This window comes from Acipenser ruthenus, chromosome 28, assembly GCF_902713425.1.
Source record: "Acipenser ruthenus chromosome 28, fAciRut3.2 maternal haplotype, whole genome shotgun sequence".
Taxonomy (NCBI): Eukaryota; Metazoa; Chordata; class Actinopteri; order Acipenseriformes; family Acipenseridae; genus Acipenser; species Acipenser ruthenus.
The window spans coordinates 3,670,142-3,692,197 of record NC_081216.1 but is presented as its reverse complement, the minus strand read 5'-3'; the positions used below and the strand labels follow the sequence as shown (position 1 = coordinate 3,692,197).

General features: G+C 43.2%; 1 protein-coding gene across 1 annotated transcript; it reads right to left on the bottom strand.

Annotated features, from left to right (window-relative positions):
• Window positions 1-1,497: 1,497 nt before the first annotated feature.
• LOC117434579 (neurogenic differentiation factor 2) lies at window positions 1,498-8,359 on the bottom strand. Its single transcript, XM_034057162.3, has 2 exons — window positions 8,240-8,359; window positions 1,498-6,505 (listed from the first exon to the last, which is right to left on the bottom strand). The coding sequence occupies exon 2, from the start codon at window positions 6,496-6,498 to the stop codon at window positions 5,419-5,421; it is 1,080 nt and encodes a 359-aa protein (XP_033913053.2). The 5' UTR covers window positions 6,499-6,505; window positions 8,240-8,359; the 3' UTR covers window positions 1,498-5,418.
• Window positions 8,360-22,056: the final 13,697 nt, after the last annotated feature.

Below are 22,056 nucleotides of genomic sequence, written 5' to 3'. Positions count from 1 at the left end.
CACACATGCACACACACAACACACACATGCACACACACACATGCACACACACGCACACACACAACACACACTCACACACACACACAACACACACATGCACACACACACATGCACACACACGCACACACACAACACACACTCACACACACACACAACACACACATGCGCGCACACACACACACACACACACGCACGCACACGCACATACACACATCCACACACACACGCACACACACACACACACACACACACACACGTTTGCATTCCTATATTTGTGGGGACTTCTCATTGACTCTCGCTATATTTCTATTTGCTGTTTCTAACTCGTCAGACAAAACTCCACACAGGGTGCAAGTCTACAGCAAACTAAATATTTTGACACTTGTTAGTAATACCTGCCCACACTGACACACACACACCAAATGATATATATATATATATATATATATATATATATATATATATATATATATATATATATATATATATATATATATATATTAAAAGCGCCAAGTCTTTTGATCTCTATCGACCGTTTTTTTTATTTTTATTTTATTGACTCCGAAAAATACCTCTCTACGAAAAAAACAAAGAAAGAAAACTTGTGTTCGTATACTTGAAAAATGAGACGCCTCCTCAGTCTGTTTATTTTGTAATTGTCATTTCTGTTTTTGTCTTCATGGTACACATCCAAATTCTTCGGAATATATTCAAACAGATTAATAAACTGAACGCACACGACGCAGATGAAAGTACAGCTTAATAAAGTAACTATTCATGAAAACAAAACCTTTATTCCACTCAAATAATGTGATTATAAATCTCAATTTAAAATATACTTATTTAACAAAGGTGCGTGTATATTTACACCAAGTGCCGCTGATATAGTTTTTAAATTAAGGTATTTATACAGCTCACGGCTAGAGCGTTTTAATACATTTGAAACGTACACTTACATTTTAAAATGTAGTCTATACAAAGAATGTATTAATTTTAATAGATATTGTGAATATCAATGGAACTGGTGAAATATATTTGAGAAGCAGTATTTTCTAAACGAAATATTGCAGAAAATAGAACACGGGTCCACTGTACAGGTTTAGGGTAATTTATAGAACGTGTATGTTGTTGGTTTTTTTCTGTCCTTTAATTAAGTTTAACATATTTTGGTACAGTATGTTTTACCTAAAATATTGATTCGAATAAATAGGCTATTTGTTATTAGAAACAAGTTTGGGTTCTAAATGAACTCGTAGTATAGCGAATTTTATGACTAAATACATTCACGTTTGTGTCGCGTTCTTCGTGAAATCGTTCTAAAATACAGAGTTTAAAATATTTTGATTTCAATTTGAGAACTCGTAATAAAAATACGAGCGTTATTCGTCCCATTTTATAAGCAGGGTGCTTGAAACTCAAATGTGTGAATTCATTTGAATATCTGATCAATTTAACATGCATGCTTTATGTTTAAGTAAGTAACAAGGGCCACAGTGATATCACAATGAAAGAAGTTTAATTTTTAACATTTTCCAGAATTCAGAAGCACAGTGTTCAAATCGATATGCGACAGAAGATCATTTTGTTTTAATTGAATATAAAATGCAATCAAACATGAATACGTATTTATATATTCATTCACCACAGATGACATGGTACACAATACTTCAAAAACTTTAGAATTCATTATTTTATTTTGTTTAGCTTTTTCCATTTATGAAAAAAGAAACAGAAAAACATCAAATCTAGGACACCAGAGGCGATGCAACAGGATGGGGGGGTACAGATTCGGGTTAAAGTGCAATTCACAGAAATAATTCACACAAGTAAAAATAGCACATTAAGAAAGTAAATGTGAATCTGGATTAGATCCACTCAAAATATACCGATAGTCTCAAAACAGATCAACTGGATTTAAGGGCTCGGAGCTGCAGTTCAGTGGCACAGAATGTAACGTTTGCCAAGTGTGCGTATAAATGTAATGTACTTATGCTATGTGTATTTTTTTTTACAGATTTATCATATTATTCATATTTTAGTTCTGCGATGCAGTGTTTCCTAATGTTTTATGTGCAGTTTTTGTGTACGCCGTCTCATAATTTTTACAATAAATGAAACTCCATCTTTAAGAACAATGCAATCCGCTATCAGCGTTCAGAATTCTCTTAAACTGTGAATCTGCTTGTCGTGTTTCATTTGTTCATGGAAAGGCCGTGTACTTACACGACCACCTGGACTCTACACCAGCGAATTTGTTTTAATGATGTTGTATTTCTCTGTGCAAAACCACTACGCAATGAGAATTTAAAACGAGAATTCGTCGAAGAATGTTCCGCAACTCGTGTTAACTGTTGACGGCGTGGAGCGCAGAGTTTCCGGGGAAAGCGATGAATCCTGTCTGCTCATACCTTCAATTCTGTTCAATTATTACATATAGGCTATTATTACATTTTACCAATCAAAAGGCCAGGCGGAACCTGTCCACAATGCTCAAGCAGAAACTGTACATTCACATAACAGTATACAACATTATTAGATTTTACATAGGCTACTATATGGATGGAATAGTGCTTGTTCATCATTACTCACACCACACTGGATGTTTTGACTTCATGTGGATTGAAATAAGTTATGCCGTGACCCGAATCCACGCGTCCCGTGCCCGGGGTGTGGCGGAGCGTGGAATTCCAGAAGGTTCTGACTCGAACGCACCAGCGATCCCTTAGTGAGACTGTAGCTGTGGGTGAGTTTTGTATCACCATTAATTCAAGTCCTTTTTTTCTTGTCACTTTTTCTTGTCGCTTTTTCAGCGGCTATAATTCACAGCAAACCGTGTGGGAGTCTAACCCTTTCCAGACAGTAAGCGATTCAGCACCACTCCGCCAGACAGCTCCCATTGTGCAGCAGTGAAACCCAGTCCCAATCCTGAAACGAGTTAGTCCAACACACTCAGGCAGGACACTGTCCCTCATTCCGCTCTGCTCCCCAGTCACAGAGCTTTTGGACCTCGGCTCACTAGCGCTCACCAAACCCAGCATCCACAAACCCGTTACAGCAGATTTACTGGAAGAAGACAACCTAATCAAACACACCAAAAATAAAATACAACAAAAATACATCCATCCAGTTCGAAGACGTTTTAATGAGACATTTGCCATTATGTGGCTTTTAAGCAGCCTATACATCATGGTGCGGAAAGGATGACGTGGGTAACATTTTTAATACTTCACAGAGAAAGCGTTTTCAAAGAAAGTCGGACCTTTTGTTTGAATTTTATACCGTTAACTTTTTGTTTTGTATTATTATTATTTTTTAATATAGGCTAGAGATTTCAAATTTAAAAAAAAAAATCGTTTTTAAATAAGTATTTATAGTGTAAATTAGTTTTGGTTGTACTTGAAAAAAAATGCCCAACTGGGTTATTCAGCATGAAAATAAAACGGGTTTAACACCACCTGTGAGATGAAAACATTTCAAAAGTCAATGCTCGAGCTTTCTTTTAAACGCGTCTTACTGTTTCAGTGTATAAAAACTATCCACGAGAAGCGGTCGCATATTTACACCTGGGCGGCAGAAGAATCGCAGGAAGAAAGGTTCTTTTTAGTTTGAAAAAAAAAAAACGGTTTAATTTCGTTTTATATCATCTACAGCCAACTATCTCTAAACGAGTTTGTTTAATTTTTCATGCAGAAGTATCTCCAAGAAAATTAAGAAGTGTGTTGTTTTAATGTAATCAAAACTCGTTTATTTTCGGTCGTTTTTTTGATACAAAGAAAAAAAAAACAGGCACCTTTTATGATAAGACAACATATATTGGTTTACCTCGGAGTCTGTTTGGAATTGGGAATAGAATCGTGCGCGCGCATGCGTAACAGTTGATCAAAATGCTCAAAATGAAATGGACCTTTTTTTGTCGATAATGTTTATCACAATAAGGCTTCTTTGAAATGATGAACATTATATAAAAAACGAATGCTGTTTGGGGTAGGCTGTCAAGTGCCACTTTTCAACGTGTCGACATGCGTGTGATACCGCTGCCCGAGTTCCAGACAGTTCTCTTGTGAGGCCGGCAAAGCGAACGTAAGAAGCAGACGAAATGATACCTTATTCACTTTGCACAAACACACACGCACGCACGCACACGCACGCACGCACACACACAGACACACACGCACGCACGCATGCACACAAACGCACGCACGCATAGATATATAGATCAATACGCATAGATGGTTTATGCATCATTAGACAAAAGCACTTCAGGTGCCGGTAGATCTTTTTCTACAAGCTTCATTTTTGCAAATCTTCGCAAAGCAAATCTCCCTCTTAGTGCTGGTCATTATATTTAAAGGCGTGTGGTTTTGATTTTTAAAAAAAAATTAAAGAAAGAAACGTGTTAACATGATCATAGATTATATAAATAACCTATATATTTATATGAATGGAATTAAATTACTTGCATTAATTTGCAGAGAAAATCGAACATTTACATGATAAATGAAAATGTTTGGTAAACATCTTAGTGCGGTAATATGTAATTATTATCGATATTCATTGTGATGCTCTAATATAAACGTGTTTCTATGTTTGGGGTTTCCTTAGTCCACATAATTAAGGGTAATTAATACAGTTGCTCACACCAATTGGTTTGCATATTTGTGTTTGTAATTTTTAAGGGAATCTTTAGCATCCCGGTTTGAAAAAGTGCACATTTTGCCATAAAGAATAATGGTTGGTCCTAAACTGGGCGATTATATACAAAAGTGTTACCGTTAAATTTCTACTTGCATAGATTTGTTCTATTCCTTTATTGAATTAATGCTGTGAATACGAGACTGCAGACAGATTCACACTAAAACTGTACTGATGATACATTTAAAATACTGAACGAATAATAATAATAATAATAATAATAATAATAATAATAATAATAATAATAATAATAATAATAATACGACTACTAAACTACTAATAATAATAATAATAATAATAATAATAATAATAATAATGATGATGATGATGATGATGATGTTTATGGGTATAGATTTTAACAGTGTCTCTGTTAATATATGTTAAAAGTAGACACGTATATAAATGTCTATTTTGCTATCTTGTCAAATACATTTTATATTTATTTGTTTCATTTTAGTAGCTGTGTTTGTATATACCAGCTGAACCCTTTCAACGTTATACACCACGACGTGGGGTTTCACTATAAAAACAACAGTGTGTGTGTGTGTGTGTGTGTGTGTGTGTGTGTGTGTGTGTGTGTGCGTGTGTGTGTGTGTGTGTGCGTGTCGCGCGCGTCTGGAGGGGGGGGGGGGGGGCTGTATATAATTATATCATTTTAATAGAGTCCAGTTACAGTATACTGTGAATCGGATTAATTGCTGGTGTCAGTCGGTGTGAAAGGGTTAGCTAATTGTGGAAAAACGCGTTGAGTTCTTCGTACATGGGCGGCCTGTCGTGATGCACGTGCATGTCGTGATAAGGCAGCACGTTTTCAGAATGGACCCCGCCTCGCATTCCATTGGAGCCGAACACCAGGTTGTGTCCCGGGGGGCGGGAGCTGGGCAGGGCCGGGTAGTGCATAGAGTAGTGGTAGTTCTTATCGTGGTCCGGGGAAGAAGAGTCCTGCTGCTTGAGGGAGAAGTTTCCATTAACACACACAGGTGGGCTCAGGGGACCCTCGTACTCGGAGCTGTTGTACTCTGGGGACGCGTTGCCGGCATAGAGAGACTCGTAGGTGGAGCAATAGGCGTGTGTCCTTAACGTGTGGGAATTGGGCATGGAGCTGGACTGGCACTGCGGGCTGGACAGCCGGGAGCACTGGTAGGGGTATGGGTGCATGGAGAAGGACGGGTTAGGGCCGGGGAAGCGCCCGCCTTCCTGACACTGCTCCGTCAAGAAGTTCCTGGAGTTCAGCTGAAGGCATCCGGCCACTAGGTTGGTTGTGGGCTGCGAGAGGCCCTTGCATAAAGTCTGCACGTAGGCCACCAGGTCCGGTCTCTTCCCCGAGCGCAGGATCTCGGACAGGGCCCAGATGTAGTTCTTGGCCAGTCGGAGTGTCTCGATTTTGGAGAGTTTTTGCGTTTTGGAGTAACAGGGTACCACCTTGCGCAGGTTGTCCAGGGCGGAGTTGAGGTCGTGCATGCGGGTGCGTTCCCGGGAATTTGCCTTCTGTCTGCGCAACTTGGAGCGCTCCACCCGGGCTGGGGTCATTTTCCGCTTCTTCGGACCCCGTTTTTTGGGCCTGTCTCCCTCAGTCTCGTCAGCCCCCTCGTCTTCCTCCCCCTCATCGTCTTCCTCATCCTCGGCGGCCCGGCTGTCGTCATCGAGGAGCTCGTCCTCCTCCATCTCCTCGTCCTGCAGGCCGCAGCCCTGGTCCGGGTCATCCTCCTTCGCCTTGGAGTCCTCGCTCTCGCTGTCCTCCGCCCAGCCCGAATACTTCTGACCCTCGGGGAGCAGGGAGGGGTCGCTGAACAGCCTCGTCAACATGATTGCACTGCAACGACAAACAAGCACATTAACTGCTTAAGGAGTTCTATAATATCTACATATTGCAGTGCAGGACAGACAAACAAAAACACACAATCGCCTGCTTTCTGATTTTCTGAAAAAGGTGTCATTGATTACCCCCCCCCCCCCCCCCCCCCCCGCCCCCCCCCGTGTTGCTTCTTCCACGTTCCCCGTGCACGCGTTAAACACCGCAGCCGATGCAACACCCGAAAAACACTTTGCATTGAGATACTTTTTAATTATATATGTACACGATGAAGGCAACACGCGTACACCATACACAAATATGAATATACAAAATTAGTATCCCAATGCCAGTGTATCGGGTGATAAACCATTCTTCAAAATCTTCTAAACAATGTGCGATTTCAAGATATATAGATATATAGATGGCTACATAAATACAATACACACAATTTGTATATTTTAAAATATAAACGAATAAATGATAATTAATGATAAATAAATTGAAATCATCTACAAGTACAATATATATATATATATATATATATATATATATATATATATATATATATATATATATATATATATATAGGTGTATAGATATATTCGTTGTAATATGTAAGAATGCTTTTACAAAAATTACTGAAATTATTTTTTTTAAAAACAGTTGTATACGCATCGATGTCGTTAAATTAATTTTACTGCCATCGTTTCTTTTCAAAGGATGTTCAGAACACACTTCTTAGGAATACAGTGCTAACAGATAAAAAAACAGACATTATAAAATATAAAAGCAGTATAAAATAACAAACCATTTTTAAAGAGAATCGTTACATATCGACTCACAGAGGAAGCAAGCTACAAGGGCTCCATCACACGGCACCTTATCATTCCCTGTGTTTAAAACACACTCTGCTCCGTGACTCCGAGCTGTGCCAGGAGCGAACCCCACATTTCAAACACACTCTGCTCCGTGACTCCGAGCTGTGCCAGGAGCGAACCCCACATTTCAAACACACTCTGCTCCGTGACTCCGAGCTGTGCCAGGAGCGAACCCCACATTTCAAACACACTCTGCTCCGTGACTCCGAGCTGTGCCAGGAGCGAACCCCACATTTCAAACACACTCTGCTCCTTGACTCCGAGCTGTGCCAGGAGCGAACCCCACATTTAAAACACACTCTGCCTCGTGTTGTGTAAATACAGTATTTACATTATAATAAGATTATAGGCACATTCCACAAATCGCCTGCCTCAATATTAAACCATTCAATGTAAAATAAATAACGGTCACACACGGATAAACATGAGCCAGAGCATTTCCCAATCGCGTTCACATCACAGCCTGATATTACACAGACATGTTTCTTACGGTTACAAAGTAAGAAACGCCTCGTTTATTTATTTCTAAGTAGCAGCTATAATTATACATTAAACACTCGTTGGGGAAGTAGAACATATTTATATATATTTTTTAAATATACATATATATATAAATTAAAAATAATATTAATAATGAATAATATAAGCCTCGTTTTAATAAAAATACATCCGTTTCTTCGGCCGAGCAGCGCGGCAGCGTTCTCGTGAAATGAAATCCCTGACTGTCTGCTTCTAAGACACCGTAAGGGGCACGAGAAAGCGAGGTGTATTCAAACTTACAAGAAAAAGAAATTCTGTTTAAATAAAGGAAGGGTTTTTAAAAAAAATAAAATTATATTAACCCTTTTTTATATGATTTATTTGCATGACTTACCTCCAATGTAGCTCTGGAGGGGTGCTATGCGCGTTTTACACCATCTTCAGGGAAAGCGCAACTACAGATCCAATAGCTGCGGCTGCCGTCTTCCGAGTGGTACCCAGGCGCGCGGAGACAGAGTGGCATCTCCACCAGCCAGGGTTACATACCAGCTATGATGCCAGGCCATATGGTTGGCACGTCACTGGCAGGAGCCATCACATGAGAGCCGGTGATTGACATGCGCCTGCATTCGGAGAGATTGTCTCCCCCGAGGAAGAAGGACTCGCCATCTGTCATCACTCCGCTCAGCGCTCCTCTGAAACACCGAGCAAGAGAAAGTGTAATCGACAGATCGGCCTACTACGAGTGCTACTACTGGAGAGGCATAAGAGAACTGAACCGAACTGAACCGAACCGAACCGAACCGGGCGAGTGCAGGACTGACTAAAGGCTATGAAATGAGAGAACAAGATAGACAGAGAGATAGATAGATAGAGAGATAGATAGATAAATAGACAGAGAGATAGATAGATAGATAGACAGAGAGATAGATAGATAGATAGATAGATAGATAGATAGATAGATAGATAGATAGATAGATAGATAGATAGATAGATATGGGAAGACTGTATAGGAACATGCAAAATGACGTGTGTAAGAAAGAAAGTATTTTAGTGTGTGCTTAACATCTAACCCCCATGCAGTGTGAATTGAAACCGGGCAGATACACTATAAGCGAAGAGGTTTATTGGGATGCATGGCAATGCAGGTTCATACAGTGCAGCACAGAGAAACCCAGGTGTGTGTGTGTGTGTGTGTGTGTGTGTGTGTGTGTGTGTGTGTGTGTGCGCGTGACTGCGCTGCATGACACACAGACAGATTGTCACTGCCAACCAGCCAGCATATACTGTGTAGCTCTAACATGCGATCTCTCTTCACTCAACCTGCAGCCCATGTGCTGGATATCTAATCCATTGTTTGGTACCAGGAGAGCAAACCCGTCGATTTCATCTCTCTGCCCAACAACACAGCAAGTGCTGCCCGTGCATGATACCAGCAGCTGCCAGCGCGTGCCATCTTAATGGGCACACAGACACAGACAAACACACACACAATTAGCACCAAATAATAATAATAATAATAATAATATTTCAGTTCATTGTTCGGATTATAAAGCAGGTCCTCAAAACCAATTATCTTGTAATAAAATACAGACGTGCTCAAATTTGTTGGTACCTCTCCACAAAAAACGAAGAATGCACAATTTTCTCTGAAATAAGTTGAAACTGACAAAAGTAATTGGCATCCACCATTGTTTATTCCATATTTAATAGAAATCAGACTTTGCTTTTGATTTTTTATTCAACATAATATTGTAAATAATAAAACAAATGAAAATGGCATGGACAAAAATGATGGGACCGCCAACCTAATATTTTGTTGCACAACCTTTAGAGGCAATCACTGCAATCAAACGTTTTCTGTAGCTCTCAATGAGACTTCTGCACCTGTTAACAGGTAGTTTGGCCCACTCTTCCTGAGCAAACTGCTCCAGCTGTCTCAGGTTTGATGGGTGCCTTCTCCAGACTGCAAGTTTCAGCTCTTTCCATAGATGTTCGATAGGATTCAGATCAGGACTCATAGAAGGCCACTTCAGAATAGTCCAATGTTTTGTTCTTATCCAATCTTGGGTGCTTTTAGCTGTGTGTTTTGGGTCATTATCCTGTTGGAGGACCCATGACCTGCGACTGAGACAGAGCTTTCTGACACTGGGCAGTACGTTTCGCTCCAGAATGCCTTGATAGTCTTGAGATTTCATTGTGCCCTGCACAGATTCAAGGCACCCTGTGCCAGGCGCAGCAAAGCAGCCCCAAAACATAACCGAGCCTCCTCCATGTTTCACTGTAGGTATGGTGTTCTTTTCTTTGAAAGCTTCATTTTTTCGTCTGTGAACATAGAGCTGATGTGACTTGCCAAAAAGCTCCAGTTTTGACTCATCTGTCCAAAGGACATTCTCCCAGAAGGATTGTGACTTGTCAATATGCATTTTAGCAAATTCCAGTCTGGCTTTTTTATGTTTTTCTTTCAAAAGTGGAGTCCTCCTGGGTCTTCTTCCATGGAGCCCACTTTCGCTCAAAAAGCGACGGATGGTGCGATCAGAAACTGACGTACCTTCACCTTGGAGTTCAGCTTGTATCTCTTTGGCAGTTATCCTTGGTTCTTTTTCTACCATTCGCACTATCCTTCTGTTCAATCTGGGGTTGATTTTCCTCTTGCGGCCGCGCCCAGGGAGGTTGGCTACAGTTCCATGGACCTTAAACTTCTTAATAATATTTGCAACTGTTGTCACAGGAACATCAAGCTGCTTGGAGATGGTCGTCTAGCCTTTACCTTTACCATGTTTGACTATTATTTTCTTTCTGATCTCCTCAGACAACTCTCTCCTTTGCTTTCTCTGGTCCATGTTCAGTGTGGTGCACACAATGATACCAAACAGCACAGTGACTACTTTTCTCCATTTAAATAGGCTGAATGACTGATTACAAGATTGGAGACATGTGTGATACTAATTAAAGAAACTAATTAGTTTGAAATATCACTATAATCCAATTATTTATTATCTTTTCTAAGGGGTACCAACAAATGTGTCCAGGCCATTTTAGAATATCTTTGTAGAATAAGCAATAATTCATCTCTTTTCACAGCTTCTTTGCTTTATTCTATGACATACCAAAGGCATGCAAGTATACATGATAAAATAGCTTTTAATTTCATCACTTTTCAGGAGGAATGAAGCATTATTTCAATGAGCTGTAAGGGTACCAACAAATTTGAGCACGTCTGTAGATCTGATATTTTACTATTCTTTATGGTGCTATTCAAGAACTACACAAATTATGTTTTGATGTTATTTGTACAGAGGGTTTTTACTGTTGATAAATTACTGTTGTTCTCCTTGGTTTAGCTCTGATTGGTTCAATCAGATGCTGGGCGGTCACCTGTACACACAGCAGCCCCTCCGTCTACAAGAGCGCGACACATAATCCAGCAGCTCTAATAATATATAATAATAATATTGATACACTGATATACCAAATGAATTATCAGTTATTGACGCTTGGTGGTCCAGTGGTTTAAGAAAGAGGCCAGTTACGAGAAGGTTGCTGATTCAGCCGCTGCGTGTGACCCTGAATGAGTCCCTTAACCTCCTTGTGCTCAGCTGAGACGTAAGACAAACGAGCTCCTACAGGAAGTGACTCTGCAGCAGCAGTTGTGATGCATAGTTTTGCTAATCTCCATAGTCGCTTTGGATAAAAGTCAGCTAAATGACTAATTAATTATGGTAGCACAAAAAATACACTTTTGCTAATTGAAAATGATTGCATTGCTCCTCGATGCTGTACAATGATTTTAACATATTTACTTTAAAGGCATTAAGACATGCCTGCTTGATCTAGTTATTGACAAACACAGTTGTCTTTTTATGAGGGAATTGGCTCCCATAACATAGGCATGCTTTGTATAGGAAGTGGCTTGGTGCTTAGCACCACCTGGTGGGCAAACTCCCATTCTCCTGCTTAATTATCACATTCCCAATCCAGCTCAATTCAACGAGATGTGTTCATTTCTTAACAGTTTGTGGAATATTGTTCAAGTAGTGCAGAGTTAGCGGTGTGTGGCTGAGAGTGGGGAGCCAGTGGGGAGCATTTCTCATTGTACTCTGCACTGGCACTGTCTGCTATGCAAGACTCCCTGTAAAAATACGAATGGAAATGTTTATATTGGAGTAACTATCAGCTGGGCTATTTTTGCCCTTAACAATGACACCCAGGTAAATGACCCTCCCCTCCCCTGGGGCAATAATCTTCTCTGCCCTCACCCCCTCTCTCTCTCCCGCTCTTTCTCTCCTCTGCCCGCTGTACCCATCTGCAGCAGTCTCACTCCACCGTACTAATTGCACATGCAAATATGCAAATTCCTATTAATTAATTACTAGGCTAATTAGTGCTGAGGTATTTGTGAGCAATAAATCATGTGAAGGTGGGGGCGAGGATACAGGAGACCAGGCCACTGCACTCTGAATTAAAAATTTAACAAGAGATCTGAGAACAAGGCAGGACCAAAGAGGCTTTTATATTCTGTCTGCAAATCTGAGAAAAGTCAGGGCTAAGAAGCTTCTGTCTGTCTGTCTGTGCGGAGGACTACGAGGCTACAGTCTGCCTGTGTCGCTGCATGTTGCTTCAAGAGTGAATAGAGATCTGAGAATGAAGCAGAGGTAAGCTTCATTCATTTTAAGCAGGTATGCACTGTAACAGTAATAGCGTTACTGGAAACATGGTGTGTACTGTGTTACACTGCTGAGTATGTACGACAAGCTCCTGGCATAGGTGTCCAAAGAGATTTGAAATATGAATTCCCTGTGTGCGCACCGAGCCAGTGGCAGTCTAATTGCAGCTTTAAACATCTCCACCTCGTGCTGCATCCCCCGAAATGAGAAACAGAGTTTATCCCCAGATCTCCACTGAACACTGCAGGCAGGGGGGCATCAGGGGCACCTGCTGGCTGACTGATGACCAGGTGTTGGATCAAGGCTTTGCATTCGTCTACAGGGGTCTATCCATGACTTCAGTCAATCTCTTATAGTACTAGGATTCAACACAGTCTTTTCTTAATACCATTGATCCTCTTTCTAAGAGGCTTGTGTATTATTCCGCTCCAGCAGTCATGCATTATTTATCGTCATCAGTGACCATGCATGAAGATTCTCTGTTTATTTTGCTTTATTTACAGGATTTGTCCCTTCTAGGTGAAGGGCAGGCAGGCAGGGAGGGAGGGAGGGAGAGGCAGGCAGGCAGGCAGGCAGGCAGGCAGGGAGGGAGAGGCAGGCAGGCAGGCAGGCAGGGAGGGAGGGAGGGAATGAGAGGCAGGGAGGGATGGAGGGAGAGGCAGGTAGGCAGGGAGGGGGAGGCAGGCAGGCAGGCAGGGAGGAGGGATGGATGGAGAGGCAGGCAGGCAGGGAGGGAGGGAGAGGCAGGCAGGGAGGGAGGGAGGGAGGGAGGGAGGGAGAGGCAGTCAGGGAGGGAGGGAGGGATGGAGGGAGAGGCAGGCAAGCAGGCAGGCAAGCAGGCAGGCAGGGAGGGAGGGAAGGAGAGGCAGGCAGGGAGGGAGGGAGAGGCAGGTAGGCAGGGAGGGGGAGGCAGGCAGGCAGGGAGGGAGGGATGGAGGGAGAGGCAGGCAGACAGGCTCTCTCACCTAGCCAGGGTGAGGCACAGTGTGTTTCCACCACCAGCAGCAGCAGCAACAGTCAGGTCTATACGGGGCCATCTTGTGGGATTTTGGGCTTTTAATTATGGTAACCATTTAATTACGGCAGCTAAACAAGAAGCCATGCATTATTGATGAAGAAGGGTTCGTTGGGGCTGCAGAGAAGGCGGTAATTAAATCAAAACGCAGGCTGCCCCTATCTCCATTTACAAATTGCATTACTGTTATTATCACTGCAGTTTAAGTGGGGCGAGCAAAGGGAGGGACCTCGCCGACACATCCAGGAAAAAGGCCCTGATTTTGGGGGAGGCACCAGAGAGACCTCCTGTGGTTCAGCCAGAGGCACGTCTAAATACCACTGGCATTTATATTATTAAAATAGGATCCTCTCAAGCATTTTACATACAAACAAATGTATGTTTGTGGAGCAGTTTACACGATCTGCTGAAACTTGCAGATGCCGAGAAGGACAGGAGGCTGACTGACGCACCTACGCTCAATTTTTCTTAATATGATTTATTTTCCTACTTTGCATCCACTATTTTTTTGTATGAGAACCATACTGAAACAATACCCTCAGATCACATCCAGCACCTTAAATTCAAAGTGTGTGGGGGGGGGGGGGGAATACCTCAAATGAGCAAAATGTGCGCAAGTCAGCCTGCATAGGATTCAACATGGAAGTGAACTAATTCATGTGTCAATCGACACTAGACGTGTCTGCAACCCTGTATGGTGCTTCCATTAAAGGTGAAACAGCTTCCACAGTAAAGAGTTCATTTTCAAGCTGTAGCCATGCATAACGAGCATTAGGATCACAATTGGGAAGGCCCTGCCTGGCTGGTGTATGCTGGGATATGCCCTCCCCCCCCCCCACGGCACAGTGCCCCTGTGCCCAGCCTGCAGTGGCACCGGCAGCTGTTGGCTATTTATTACCCAGCCATGGTGAAATTGGTTTAGAAATCAGCAGATGTTTCAACTTTAGTCTTTCTTCTGGGACTGCCGTGTAACATGTTACATCGACAACATATTGCACTGGTCCAGGATCCTCAATCAAACCCCGGGGCGCGGATTGCAGCCCCAGACGCAGAGGTAGGGCGAGGGTGCGATTCTCAACCCTGCAGCTGCAGTCGTGTTAAAGCTTTCCTCAAAGCACGTTGAAATGACACGAGCAGGTACATTATAACAGTACAGTGGCGATAGAGAGACATTGATGATGATGACCAATTTAAAATAAAAGGTTAAGATTGTTTTTTAAAAATATTATTACAATGTATCGATTTTGATTTTTTTTTTTTTTTTTTTTTTTTTATCACAGGAAATGCCAATTCCATCCATATCGTATGGGGTTCCAACACAGCGGCAGCCCGGCAGGAATGACCAGACAGGAGAAGGACTTGAGCAGGAATTGACCAGAGACTGGAGCGCCCTCTTGCTGTTTACTGTCTCCGTGCACGAACTTTTCTCAGAAAGTTTAAACACGAGCTTTTATCCCGAAGGTTTAAATTACTCATGATATCTGAACATCACGGTACCAGATACTTAAATCCTTTACAATCCTGGTATTATTAAGATAATGCCATGCAAAGGAGGAGGAAAGCGAGGTGACATTTTACAATCTGTTTCAGAGGATTTTCGAAACAGTGCTGTAGCTGGCAAGGCTGAAGTGAACTGCAGCGACAGTTAAAGGAACAGTCAGAAATGAAATACTTAATGGAAGGTGTTTCTTTCACGTGTCACTACCCTGGGTGTTCATCGGGTTTTAAGGATCGATTCGTTTTATTTTTAAATGTGAGCAACAGATATTACAGATGCACCAGAAATATAAATCTCAAACAATCGACGCGTCTCTCGCGTGTTTCATGGCTCGTGTTCAAATCGGTACATCGATGTAAATTGTGGTTCATTCGGCGATATTCACTACAGCATACATAAAACATTTTCCACTGCAATGTTTTGACAAGTATAAAAATAAACTGCTGTTCACAAAACTGTCGCATTGGACTCGGAAGAAGTACATATGAGGAGGAACAAGTGAGATGTGGCAAGATCCGTCCATTAACAAGGTCCGGTTTTACTGTTTTTAGAAATACTGCCAGACTTCTGAAAGGTCCCCCGTGGAGTCTAGACGATTTCTCAGATACACGAGCCCAAACAGCGCTGAATATTGTAGCTTTGTTTATCCGTCGATCTTGGATCGTTTAAGAAATGTAAAAGTCCCGTGATTCAAAGTGAAAACGTCTGTGTGTGTGTATGTATGTATGTATGTATGTATGTATGTATGTATGTATGTATGTATGTATGTATGTATGTATGTATGTATGTATGTATGTATGTATGTAAACATTACGCAATCGATGCAAATATAATGTGATTATATTTTAAAATAGATGTTTAATCAATGCAGGATGCTTTGTATAGGAAGTGGCTTGGTGCTTAGCACCACCTGGTGGGCAAACTCCCATTCTCCTGCTTAATTATCACATTCCCAATCCAGCTCAATTCAACGAGATGTGTTCATTTCTTAACAGTTTGTGGAATATTGTTCAAGTAGTGCAGAGTTAGCGGTGTGTGGCTGAGAGTGGGGAGCCAGTGGGGAGCATTTCTCATTGTACTCTGCACTGGCACTGTCTGCTATGCAAGACTCCCTGTAAAAATACGAATGGAAATGTTTATATTGGAGTAACTATCAGCTGGGCTATTTTTGCCCTTAACAATGACACCCAGGTAAATGACCCTCCCCTCCCCTGGGGCAATAATCTTCTCTGCCCTCACCCCCTCTCTCTCTCCCGCTCTTTCTCTCCTCTGCCCGCTGTACCCATCTGCAGCAGTCTCACTCCACCGTACTAATTGCACATGCAAATATGCAAATTCCTATTAATTAATTACTAGGCTAATTAGTGCTGAGGTATTTGTGAGCAATAAATCATGTGAAGGTGGGGGCGAGGATACAGGAGACCAGGCCACTGCACTCTGAATTAAAAATTTAACAAGAGATCTGAGAACAAGGCAGGACCAAAGAGGCTTTTATATTCTGTCTGCAAATCTGAGAAAAGTCAGGGCTAAGAAGCTTCTGTCTGTCTGTCTGTGCGGAGGACTACGAGGCTACAGTCTGCCTGTGTCGCTGCATGTTGCTTCAAGAGTGAATAGAGATCTGAGAATGAAGCAGAGGTAAGCTTCATTCATTTTAAGCAGGTATGCACTGTAACAGTAATAGCGTTACTGGAAACATGGTGTGTACTGTGTTACACTGCTGAGTATGTACGACAAGCTCCTGGCATAGGTGTCCAAAGAGATTTGAAATATGAATTCCCTGTGTGCGCACCGAGCCAGTGGCAGTCTAATTGCAGCTTTAAACATCTCCACCTCGTGCTGCATCCCCCGAAATGAGAAACAGAGTTTATCCCCAGATCTCCACTGAACACTGCAGGCAGGGGGGCATCAGGGGCACCTGCTGGCTGACTGATGACCAGGTGTTGGATCAAGGCTTTGCATTCGTCTACAGGGGTCTATCCATGACTTCAGTCAATCTCTTATAGTACTAGGATTCAACACAGTCTTTTCTTAATACCATTGATCCTCTTTCTAAGAGGCTTGTGTATTATTCCGCTCCAGCAGTCATGCATTATTTATCGTCATCAGTGACCATGCATGAAGATTCTCTGTTTATTTTGCTTTATTTACAGGATTTGTCCCTTCTAGGTGAAGGGCAGGCAGGCAGGGAGGGAGGGAGGGAGAGGCAGGCAGGCAGGCAGGCAGGCAGGCAGGGAGGGAGAGGCAGGCAGGCAGGCAGGCAGGGAGGGAGGGAGGGAATGAGAGGCAGGGAGGGATGGAGGGAGAGGCAGGTAGGCAGGGAGGGGGAGGCAGGCAGGCAGGCAGGGAGGAGGGATGGATGGAGAGGCAGGCAGGCAGGGAGGGAGGGAGAGGCAGGCAGGGAGGGAGGGAGGGAGGGAGGGAGGGAGAGGCAGTCAGGGAGGGAGGGAGGGATGGAGGGAGAGGCAGGCAAGCAGGCAGGCAAGCAGGCAGGCAGGGAGGGAGGGAAGGAGAGGCAGGCAGGGAGGGAGGGAGAGGCAGGTAGGCAGGGAGGGGGAGGCAGGCAGGCAGGGAGGGAGGGATGGAGGGAGAGGCAGGCAGACAGGCTCTCTCACCTAGCCAGGGTGAGGCACAGTGTGTTTCCACCACCAGCAGCAGCAGCAACAGTCAGGTCTATACGGGGCCATCTTGTGGGATTTTGGGCTTTTAATTATGGTAACCATTTAATTACGGCAGCTAAACAAGAAGCCATGCATTATTGATGAAGAAGGGTTCGTTGGGGCTGCAGAGAAGGCGGTAATTAAATCAAAACGCAGGCTGCCCCTATCTCCATTTACAAATTGCATTACTGTTATTATCACTGCAGTTTAAGTGGGGCGAGCAAAGGGAGGGACCTCGCCGACACATCCAGGAAAAAGGCCCTGATTTTGGGGGAGGCACCAGAGAGACCTCCTGTGGTTCAGCCAGAGGCACGTCTAAATACCACTGGCATTTATATTATTAAAATAGGATCCTCTCAAGCATTTTACATACAAACAAATGTATGTTTGTGGAGCAGTTTACACGATCTGCTGAAACTTGCAGATGCCGAGAAGGACAGGAGGCTGACTGACGCACCTACGCTCAATTTTTCTTAATATGATTTATTTTCCTACTTTGCATCCACTATTTTTTTGTATGAGAACCATACTGAAACAATACCCTCAGATCACATCCAGCACCTTAAATTCAAAGTGTGTGGGGGGGGGGGGGGGAATACCTCAAATGAGCAAAATGTGCGCAAGTCAGCCTGCATAGGATTCAACATGGAAGTGAACTAATTCATGTGTCAATCGACACTAGACGTGTCTGCAACCCTGTATGGTGCTTCCATTAAAGGTGAAACAGCTTCCACAGTAAAGAGTTCATTTTCAAGCTGTAGCCATGCATAACGAGCATTAGGATCACAATTGGGAAGGCCCTGCCTGGCTGGTGTATGCTGGGATATGCCCTCCCCCCCCCCCACGGCACAGTGCCCCTGTGCCCAGCCTGCAGTGGCACCGGCAGCTGTTGGCTATTTATTACCCAGCCATGGTGAAATTGGTTTAGAAATCAGCAGATGTTTCAACTTTAGTCTTTCTTCTGGGACTGCCGTGTAACATGTTACATCGACAACATATTGCACTGGTCCAGGATCCTCAATCAAACCCCGGGGCGCGGATTGCAGCCCCAGACGCAGAGGTAGGGCGAGGGTGCGATTCTCAACCCTGCAGCTGCAGTCGTGTTAAAGCTTTCCTCAAAGCACGTTGAAATGACACGAGCAGGTACATTATAACAGTACAGTGGCGATAGAGAGACATTGATGATGATGACCAATTTAAAATAAAAGGTTAAGATTGTTTTTTAAAAATATTATTACAATGTATCGATTTTGATTTTTTTTTTTTTTTTTTTTTTTTTATCACAGGAAATGCCAATTCCATCCATATCGTATGGGGTTCCAACACAGCGGCAGCCCGGCAGGAATGACCAGACAGGAGAAGGACTTGAGCAGGAATTGACCAGAGACTGGAGCGCCCTCTTGCTGTTTACTGTCTCCGTGCACGAACTTTTCTCAGAAAGTTTAAACACGAGCTTTTATCCCGAAGGTTTAAATTACTCATGATATCTGAACATCACGGTACCAGATACTTAAATCCTTTACAATCCTGGTATTATTAAGATAATGCCATGCAAAGGAGGAGGAAAGCGAGGTGACATTTTACAATCTGTTTCAGAGGATTTTCGAAACAGTGCTGTAGCTGGCAAGGCTGAAGTGAACTGCAGCGACAGTTAAAGGAACAGTCAGAAATGAAATACTTAATGGAAGGTGTTTCTTTCACGTGTCACTACCCTGGGTGTTCATCGGGTTTTAAGGATCGATTCGTTTTATTTTTAAATGTGAGCAACAGATATTACAGATGCACCAGAAATATAAATCTCAAACAATCGACGCGTCTCTCGCGTGTTTCATGGCTCGTGTTCAAATCGGTACATCGATGTAAATTGTGGTTCATTCGGCGATATTCACTACAGCATACATAAAACATTTTCCACTGCAATGTTTTGACAAGTATAAAAATAAACTGCTGTTCACAAAACTGTCGCATTGGACTCGGAAGAAGTACATATGAGGAGGAACAAGTGAGATGTGGCAAGATCCGTCCATTAACAAGGTCCGGTTTTACTGTTTTTAGAAATACTGCCAGACTTCTGAAAGGTCCCCCGTGGAGTCTAGACGATTTCTCAGATACACGAGCCCAAACAGCGCTGAATATTGTAGCTTTGTTTATCCGTCGATCTTGGATCGTTTAAGAAATGTAAAAGTCCCGTGATTCAAAGTGAAAACGTCTGTGTGTGTGTATGTATGTATGTATGTATGTATGTATGTATGTATGTATGTATGTATGTATGTATGTATGTATGTATGTATGTATGTATGTATGTATGTAAACATTACGCAATCGATGCAAATATAATGTGATTATATTTTAAAATAGATGTTTAATCAATGCAGGATTACTGCGTCTCGCATAAAAGCGAATGGTTTGAGTTTGTAAAACCCTGTTAACTTCCCCCCTCCCCCCGGCCCCATTGTCTTTGATCGGGACATTATCACTTTTTTGGGACCCCACCCTCAGACAATGGCGTGTGAATGAGTCTGTCACCTCACCGAAAGCGCACAGCTGGGCAGGATAGTAATAAAAGACACAGCGAGCAGCGACGTAAGAGAACGACTAGAACACACCACACAGGACCTGCATCCGAACCGAGACCCGAGAGCATCGACTAGAACACACCGCACAGACCTGCATCCGAACCGAGACCCGAGAGCATCGACTAGAACACACCGCACACATACCTACATCAGAACTATCGAGTACAACTCACCGCACACAGAACCTGCATCCGAACCGAGACCCGAGGGGGTCGACACAGGTAAGAAACAAACAAAAACGTGTAATTCTGTGCGTAAAATCAAAAACTACTCTAGGATACTCCACTTTAGCATGAGAGTATTCATGTTAAAGTAGTAGGCTGAGCTATTGTTTTTTAAAGTACTGGAAGTTTTTAGTAATGTTCAGCTAAGGACACGATATGTTGCATTTTAAATGATGCTCTACCCAGACTCACGCAGCAGATTAATGTAGAATCCCGTAGTTAAATTAAAAAGTAATATTTGCCGAGAAGATAACGTTGTTTTTTTAAACTCAGTTTACTGAAAGATGTCCCAGCGCTCTCCATCATCCATTTGGCAACCCCTCCTGGCGTTCCCGCACGGTTCCCCCAGCGATAGATGCACCCCTGGCCCGCACTGGGTCCCGGGGGCAGTGCACTCCGGGCGCCCGTCCTGGCCGCGTTCACCCCTGGTCTGGCATTCCAGCCCCGCGACGGATCGGAACCGCCACTTCGACTGCGCTCAGGGGTCGACTCAGGGCAGGAGTTCCTATAAAAACTGGGGATCGAACATGCGGTCCCCCATTCAGCCGCACCACATTTGGAGAAGCAACCAGCACAGCCCAGGCTATGAGGCTCCTGCAGCACAGCAGGCAAGATTGAATTATTTTAAGAAAGTTTACTATTGTGCATTTTCAAGATTAATGTAATACAGTAACTGTGACCGCTGTGTCTGCCGTCCAGTGTTTTGACGCTCTTCTCCGCTGTTTGCAGGGCTCCCCCAGACCTCACCACTCTCGGGGCTCCAGAGGAAGGTACAGCAGGGATTCAGAGGATGTGTGCAAGTTCTACAAACCATCGATGCTGCAGGACCCCTGGGCTGGGCTGGATCCTGCTCCCCGAAGCCTGAAATGCAGCCCCGGAATTCCCTCTCCCCAGGGCACACTGGAATACTGCAAAGAAGACCCCCAGTGCCCCCCAACTCAGAGACAGAACCAGCGACGCTCGTTTCACTGAAGTCTCAGACTAAATGAACACTAGATTAAGCAGCACTAACTTGAGCACTGCATGATCTGCAGTCCGTTTGGTGCCTTATGTAGGCCATGAGGGAATGTAAGGGGTTAATGTCTGCAGTACTGTTTCGGAGAATCACCATCTGGTGAGCCCCCTACCCCCCTTAATCTGGAGCAATCTGTGAAGCCTCAGGAAACAGGAGCTGATTCACCCCAACCAGAAACACCCAACCTTCCACTTTCCTCCAACACCCAAGATACTTAAACCCACAGCCGTCCACACTGCAGTTCAGCACCCCTACACAGCGAGCTAGGCTAACACAGACCCTGATTAAGGTAGCCTGAGATTCGTGCCAACCAGGGTTTTTGAAGCCAGATCAGTACTGAATAAATGAACTGGACAATCACTGGCTAAATATATCTTACAGTATTTACTTCACAATTATTTTTTACATTCATTTCATGACAAAAAAAGACATTGTTTACTGTTTGACTTCTGCTGCTCTTTCTTTAGCAAGTTGCATATTAAATAAAAAAAACAAACAAAACATTGGAAGTGTAGCTTTTACTCATCAGAAAAAAAGAAATCATGAGACAAACACTGTG

Excerpts from the sequence above, each read along its gene's own strand:
- LOC117434579 (XM_034057162.3), bottom strand. The coding sequence starts at position 6,498 with ATGTTGACGAGGCTGTTCAGCGACCCCTCCCTGCTCCCCGAGGGTCAG.